Source organism: Ustilaginoidea virens, chromosome 5 (genome assembly GCF_000687475.1).
Source record: "Ustilaginoidea virens chromosome 5, complete sequence".
Classification (NCBI taxonomy): Eukaryota; Fungi; Ascomycota; class Sordariomycetes; order Hypocreales; family Clavicipitaceae; genus Ustilaginoidea; species Ustilaginoidea virens.
The window spans coordinates 1,458,284-1,466,182 of NC_057320.1; the positions used below are offsets into that span (position 1 = coordinate 1,458,284).

At 41.4% G+C, this 7,899-nt stretch overlaps 3 protein-coding genes across 3 annotated transcripts; 2 read left to right on the plus strand and 1 right to left on the minus strand.

Moving 5' to 3' along the window:
- Positions 1-973: 973 nt before the first annotated feature.
- Positions 974-1,485, plus strand: UV8b_06348 (uncharacterized protein; the record flags this gene model as incomplete). The annotated part of the gene is made up of 3 exons (XM_043143845.1): positions 974-1,029; positions 1,082-1,374; positions 1,427-1,485. 3 exons carry the CDS (start codon positions 974-976, stop codon positions 1,483-1,485), a joined length of 408 nt encoding a protein of 135 aa, XP_042999780.1.
- Positions 1,486-1,830: 345 nt separating this feature from the next.
- On the minus strand, positions 1,831-2,411 carry UV8b_06349 (uncharacterized protein; the record flags this gene model as incomplete). Its single annotated transcript, XM_043143846.1, has 5 exons — positions 1,831-1,859; positions 1,920-1,961; positions 2,016-2,094; positions 2,152-2,284; positions 2,389-2,411. The coding sequence occupies 5 exons, from the start codon at positions 2,409-2,411 to the stop codon at positions 1,831-1,833; spliced, it is 306 nt and encodes a 101-aa protein (XP_042999781.1).
- Positions 2,412-3,066: 655 nt separating this feature from the next.
- On the plus strand, positions 3,067-4,532 carry UV8b_06350 (uncharacterized protein; the record flags this gene model as incomplete). Its single annotated transcript, XM_043143847.1, has 4 exons — positions 3,067-3,312; positions 3,384-3,737; positions 3,796-4,188; positions 4,236-4,532. The coding sequence occupies 4 exons, from the start codon at positions 3,067-3,069 to the stop codon at positions 4,530-4,532; spliced, it is 1,290 nt and encodes a 429-aa protein (XP_042999782.1).
- Positions 4,533-7,899: the final 3,367 nt, after the last annotated feature.

Here is a 7,899-nt window from a genome sequence, read left to right on the forward strand (position 1 = left end):
AATCCACCGTATCCAACTTTCAATCTTCAATATAGATCTATTTTTCTCGTGACGAGGCCAGATCAAAAAGCCAGTGCTCAACAGGTATCTATCATTTTCCATTAACTGGGCATACGTCTGATGTGCGCATTCTTGGTAACAATTACTTACTATATGTCTACCTATGTAATTTTTTCAATATTTCAATGCGCTGCAACGTAATAGAACCTATTCTGCTGGATGAGTTGATGTACGACCCCCCCTGGTCCAGATGACCTGACGAGAACCGACATACTCGACCACAACTACCAAGTAAACTGAACACCTAAAGTAGATAGAACATGATCGCGAAGTACACAGTAATTGTAGGACCGTGTTCACGTTCTGGACTACCAAGGTAGGTGAATGACGACTATAATAGTACTGGTCTTTGGGCGACTTATATCGTTCCCACATAAAGATATCGGTGCAGCTTCGAAAGTTAATAGACATCTACTATACTACGCACAGGTACGTTTATATTCATCATATTTGGTCCTGCGTCTGGAAGCTTTATACCGTTAGTAATGAATATCTACCTACTAACCTAAGGTAGGTACCTACCGTACCTGAATAATACCAATAATCTATTCGGTGGTAGTAACTACAGAAAGTGCCTCCATGACTACTACAAACAATAGACAGCCTAGGCACAGAGCAATTAGGTTAGTGGGTACCTACAGGTACCCAGGTTCGTAGTTGTTTGCTGAACACAACCTATTTTCCAAATCAGGGCTAGCGTATCCTTTGCTATGCATCTCTTCTAGTGTGACTGATCCAGGATCACGTCAAGTACGCGCCCAAAAGTACTTAACCTCTCTATCCCCGCCAGACCGTAAGACCCTGCTCCCAAATCTCGCATTATCATCTGCGCATCCCACACACACAGCTCTGACCCTGCCAGCCACATTCTCGGCCCTATTTTTGTGCGCTATATTCTTCAAGAACATTCATCATGACCGGCGGCGGAAAATCTGGTGGCAAGGCCTCTGGCTCCAAGAACGCTCAATCGTGAGTACCCACCCTTTCCCAAAGTATTTGCGATTTATTAATGCGACTGAAGGCGTTCTTCGAAAGCTGGCCTAGCATTCCCAGTTGGTCGTGTGCATCGTCTTCTTCGAAAAGGCAACTACGCACAGCGTGTCGGTGCCGGAGCTCCTGTTTACCTGGCAGCTGTTCTGGAGTATCTCGCTGCCGAAATTCTTGAGCTGGCTGGCAATGCCGCCCGTGATAACAAGAAGACGCGTATTATTCCGCGCCACTTGCAGCTGGCCATTCGAAACGATGAGGAGTTGAACAAGCTGCTGGGGCATGTCACTATCGCTCAGGGTGGTGTTTTACCCAACATTCATCAGAGTACGTCATTTGTTCGGACGAGACAAAGCAGTTCATGGCTGACAAAGTTTAGACCTTTTGCCGAAAAAGACTGGCAGCAAGAGTGGCAAGAACGCGAGTCAGGAGTTGTAGATCATAATTGGGTTCTGGTTTGTCTGCACTGGTTTGGTTTGCTACGACAATTGGGGTCATGGTTCGGGGTTCACGGTTGTTTTTATTGCGTGCAATGTACAATAATTCACGTCTATGGTCACGAATGGTATCTTTTTCACCTATCACTTTGCCTGTCGCGTTTTGAACAAGTCAATGGTGGTAGGTAGGTGCATATTTAAGTGCCTTTCCTCTAGTATTTCACACAAGAAGTTTTGGCATCATGCTGCGGTTCAGATATTTGTATGGGGTATGCAACTATGACTGCAGAACTACTTATTATATACATGACCTGTTCTGTGATGCGTTGAAGCCCTGCTCTATCTTCTAGTGCCTGTTTGTTTGATGTGGAGGAGCTACGTTATCGACGTCAGCTAGCTGACTTCTGCAAAGTGTCATATATTGGAAGTACTCACGGTCCAGGATCGGCGACGGCAGGTTGCGCTCATATTTTGAGCCTGTTGGGAACTGTCAGCGGCTTGGTTTCGTTGCTTCTGACTGTTGATCCATACCTCCGGGGGCTGTTGGGGGAATGTAAGGTTCAGGGTGCTTCCAACTATCTAACAGTTTCTCTGTCTCCGACAGAAGAGCCTAGTCTAGTGTGTCAGTATACAGTCTATTGTGTGGGCGTGAAATTAGATATCGTACTCTCTGTTGTCTGGGATCTGATACGTTGCGGTTTGCTTCGAAGAGTGATCGTATGTATAACGCTTGACCACGCCAGAGATGGCGCTGGACAGCCCAGTCCAGCGCGAGTTTAAGTGACCGGCGGTAGAGTGAGCTAGAGAGAGAATTCTTGTTAGACGTCGTTTGGCGTTGCATGTGAGCATCGTTGCCTCTGGTGAATATTTTCTTGGTGATAAATAGTTGGGTATGATGGCTCACAGAGTGGCTTTTCGTGTGGACATATTTGCCGTTGTTTTCATAGGCAGCTGAGAAAACTATTGTTAGCTCTCTAGCAATTGCTTGATGTAGACTGGGCTTTTTGCCTCCGTGATGCGTCAATTGGGGTTATTGCTTCCTGGCAGTTGACCATGGCAGTTCGTTTGTTAGGAATGCGGCACGCCTCCTTGTAGAATATTCATATTCTTCGTGCCTTGCGGCCTGACTCTCACACGACGCCCCACTTTTTAGCACTCTAACTTCTCTCGCACTACTAAAGGTGATGCCTAGATCACTATTATTTTAGCGAGGCTTCGTACTTTTATGCATAGTAGTCTCCTTCATTCAAAGCTCGTGGTATTAAAGAATGCCTCTATAAAGAAAGACTTTGGTCCGCTGTCAAGTCTTCCGCAAGAGTCTAGATACCTTTTCACTTCAGGTGGAGTGGCGTGCTAAAAGGTGGGGCTGCGCTGCGGAGCCCACAGTAGCTTAACTACCTCCTGCCTTAGCCAACTTGGTTAGCCTGGTTTTATTGGACGACGTGTACTTCGTACAAAAGTTTCTCATTTGAATATTGATACTGCTGCCTTGGCAAGCTTTCAAGTAAAATCCCCTTGATCAACATCCACGCGTTTTGCCCGCATTGACACAAACTCCTCAAAGCCACAGGAACCCGACGTCATGTTTTCAAGGAGAATAGCCGCCGCCACCCGGATGGCTCCTTCGTTTTTGATTCGCGATGTTCGGCCAAACCCCCTGATATTGTTGCCCTCTATGCTGCAAAATGGGCGAACATACGCCGACAAAATGATCAAGGTGCCACAGATGGCAGAGTCTATATCAGAGGGAACTTTGAAGCAATTCCTAAAAGGTATTGGCGATTTTGTGGAGCAAGACGAAGAGATTGCCACAATTGAGACGGACAAGGTATATCGGTTTATTATGATGTTCAAGCACAGCAACGAGCACATCTGCGTTGATTCTGACAATATAGGAAGATCGACGTTTCCATAAATGCTCCAGAGTCTGGGACGATCAAGGAGTTATTCGCAAGCGAAGAAGACACCGTCACCGTTGGTCAGAATCTTGTTCGCATTGAACTCGGCAAGGTATCGGCAGCTAGCAGCAAAGATGAGCCAGTCCCACAAAAAGATGAAGGCAAAGATAAACCGAATAGGGAGACGAATCAAATTTTAAAACCAGCTAAAAGCGTCTCCGAACCCGATCAGAAGGAGACAAAATTGACCCGCGAGGCCACAAAAGCTGAAAACCCAACTATCACTAAACCGAAGCCGACAGAGAATCCTTCTCAGGTATCAACGTCTGCCGTCGGCAAGCGTGAAGAACGTCGAGTATGAACAGGACACATAATTTATCGTTCATCTAAATCATTACTTATGCGTTGTACAGGTGAAAATGAACCGAATGCGTCTCCGTATCGCCGAACGTCTCAAACAATCGCAGAACACTGCTGCCTCGCTAACGACATTCAATGAAGTAGACATGTCTAATATCATGGAATTTCGTAAGCTTTATAAGGATAGCGTCTTGAAAAAAACTGGCGTGAAACTCGGCTTCATGAGTGCCTTTTCTCGGGCTGCTGTTCTAGCAATGCGAGATATTCCTGCCGTTAATGCTTCAATCGAGGGTCCCAATGGCGGAGACACTATTGTCTATCGAGACTACGTTGATATCTCCGTGGCGGTTGCCACGGAGAAGGGACTAGTAACACCAGTGGTGCGCAACGTGGAGTCCATGGATATCATAACCATTGAACGTTCTATTGCCGACATGGGCAAGAAGGTAAGCTTTCTTCAAATCCTTTAGTATACCATTCTAACTTGGTACAGGCTCGTGATGGTAAACTCACAATAGAAGACATGGCCGGTGGAACTTTTACTATAAGTAATGGCGGCGTTTTTGGTTCATTGATGGGAACGCCTATTATCAACTTACCACAGAGCGCCGTACTAGGTCTTCATGCCATAAAAGATCGTGTAGTCGCTATAAATGGTAAGGTTGAAATCCGGCCAATGATGTATCTTGCATTAACCTACGATCACCGTTTATTGGATGGCAGAGAAGCAGTACAGTTTCTTGTCAAAGTCAAGGAATATATTGAGGACCCCAGATGCATGTTATTGTAAATATACACACAACACATAAATCGTTTGACTGCATGCATAGCTGCATTGTATAAATACCAGTTCCTTATTTAGAAACTAGTTACTTCCTACAAATTATATTTACACGCAGTAGCGAAGTACCAAGGAATATGCATGCAGCAGATGCAAATTCAGTAAGTGGCGACTTTTAATCTCTTATATTAGTTTTCTTTTTTTTTTCTTACCTGAGTTTCCTGTTATTTAGTGTTTCTGGTAAAGAATACAATGAGCGGGTGTCATTTAGCAGTTCATCATTGCCAAAAAATTGGCTGCTTTGGGCATAAATATTTGACTTAAATTGTAAAATTACAGCGCACTTAACCCGCCATTGTAGTGAAATTGTGACGCACTAAGATAAAATAATTTGCATCTCCTTTTTTTTTTAGCCAATATGCGCCTAATTTTTCACATATACAGACTTGTTCCGCCTAACTTTAGGCAGGATAAGGTTGCAATTGAAGTATTCAGTAGACAGCATTCGCGACATTTGATTTTTACGCTGGAGGCGAATATTTTATTGTCTCTTTATTGAAATTTCCAAAACTCATAGCATTTGCGCGGCATAGCAGCGTCAATATAGCTCGTAGATAGAAACTTAGACTATTATTATAATATTAAACTTGGTTTTTTTAAAAACAAAAAAGAAAGAAATAAACAAAGGAATAGGGAAGCAGACATCTAAGTTAAGCTTTGTATATGGACCTAGTTCACAGAATTTACGCACTCAGCCAATCAATAATAACATGATCGAGGTCCGCGAGAAAGACCTAACTATCGTAGGGTCAGTGGTACGCCTGCGTGGAGAATTGTTATCTGCTTTGCAGACTTATTATCTGGCAGCCGGACTGACAGAGTATAGGGGTATCATTGAGCTAAGCTAGGATATGTGATGAAAAAATCTGCACGCTAGTTCTGGCGCGAATAAAAGTGGCGAGATGAATTCCTTACCTCATGTTACCCGTCCGCTAATAGCGCATTAACATTAGGAGGAAGGCGCGCTAAGGTATGAAAATCAAAGATATAGATAGAGGAAATAGAGGTAGACTTAAGATAAGAAACCTATAACTACTATATTACTATAGCTAACGATAACTAGGTATTATAAAAAATTGCAGATTTTATCTTAAAAATTACGCTAGGAAGCGTATAAGAGGCTATTACTAGTCTTATATATATATATATTACTTTAGCTAAACGACCTAGGGGGGATGGGTCTCCATCTAGCTTAGTGCTAATACCTCTATATCTAATCTATATAGGGAAACTTAAATACCGGGAGGAAAACCTATATACTATCTGTAATCAATAGTATCCCTTCGAATTTAAAGGGGATTTACTATATATTGCGAGGAGGTGTCCTATTGCGTAAGATTAGGTCTAGCGGTAGGGCTAGGAAAGTATAAATAATAGGAGCGCCTCGATAGGCGTAGTAGCTTGCATTAGTGGTTATTAGTTTAGCTCTAGGGTGGGTATACATCGGGTCCGGCGTAAGCAGTTTTATTAGATAGGGGTAGTAATAGTAATAGTAATATCGGGTAGGCGGTAGTAATACAATAAGTCGCGCGTTTTATTATTAATAACGTTTTAGAGTTAGGTCCTAATCTAGCCTAAAAATAGCTATATCGTCCCTATATATGCCGCGATACCGATATAGCCGCTTATTATTATAACTAATAGGGTAAGAGATTCTTTTTAATTATTATCTGCCTTTTACTAATAGTAAGTAGGACTTAGGGATGCTTATTTCGCTTATACTTTAAAGCAGAAGTCTTATTATATTATAAGTGCTAAGTCGTATTATAGTCGATATAGTTCTAAATTAATTAAAATAAAACTAAAGCAAAATACCGCGAACTGCAAACTAATAGAGAGTATACTTATATTATAAAAGGCCTTTGCTTATAGGCAAAAAGTAAGTATAGCAGCTTATTAGTATAAAGGACTAGCCCTAGGGCTACTGCAAATAGGCGTCGAATAAATATATTAAATAGACTAAGGAGGAAAGAGAGAGGACCCGAATAGGGGCCTTTTAATAGTCTATTTAATTATACGTTGGCACGGGTTGAGGTCCTAGCGTAGTCCCGTGACCTCGTGCCGCTGACTTATATGACCCTACCTAGGCTAGGCACAGGCGCAGCCCGAGTCCTAGCCATATTATAGCGCGGGCGTAGCCCGAGCCTGTGATAAGGAGGTATATAAGTCTAGTATAATTAATAGTATCGAATGCCGCAAAGATATCTAATTATAGTAGTAATTCTATTCCTTTATATTGCTAGGTGGCTTTAACTGCTTCTACTAAGATATATAGTATTATATCTATTAATCTATTTGCTCTATTGCCTATTTATATATCTAGTAGCAATATCTATTCTTTTGTAATTATTATTAGTCTCTTTACTATTATAGCTTTAAGGACTTTTCTAAAGAGGTTTAAAAGGGATATTAAATACTAGGCCTTAGCTCTTTAGTATTCTTTAGGTATTTTACTAGGTTTTCTTAATACTACAACTTTAGCTTCCTAGAACTATATTAGGTAGTAATTGGTTTTATATATAGTATTAAAGAGTATTATTAGGGCTTTAATGACCGGTTCTTTATAGGCTTTAAGGAATCCTATTAGTATACTATTAGGGCCTAATACTTTCTAGCTAGCTATATATCGGAAGGCGTTATAGATATCCGCTTTTAAAAATTCATCCTTAGGGGCGAATATTACATTAGTAAAGCAAGGGAATTATAGGTCTAGAATATTATCGAGGATAGCTATTAATATTAGGAAGAATCTTTCTACTAATACTTTTACTTTAGAAGAGTATATTTTTATTTCTTATATTTATACTCTTTAAGGGCGAGACGCCCCCGGCGGGGGACCCCAGCGGCTGAGAAGGCACCAGACTTCTAATCTATAGCAAAAATAACTCGACTGCATAAAGACATATAAAAGCATAAATCGGCAATACTTACCTAACTCTATATAGAAAAAATCGGCCTTAACTCCTTTCTCTGCCTCCAATAAGTACCCTTAATGCTATTACTTCTCTGCCGCTATAGGGAAGGCCTAAAAGACCTCTATTATATTATCCTCCCCTACTTAAAGTACTATAGATAAAGGCGTATACTCTTTAGACTATATCCTAGCCTTAGTCTGCTTCGCGACCGATACAGTATATTTATCGTACTTAATAAATTATACTTTATATAGACGCTCGCCTATTAGATACTTAATATCGACCGACTCAACTAATTCCGGTTTATTTAATCCCTCTAATATAGTATAGCTAAAGGAGCTACCGAATACCCCTATATAGCCCCTATATAATATTTATAGTAATCCTAAAGTATAAACGAG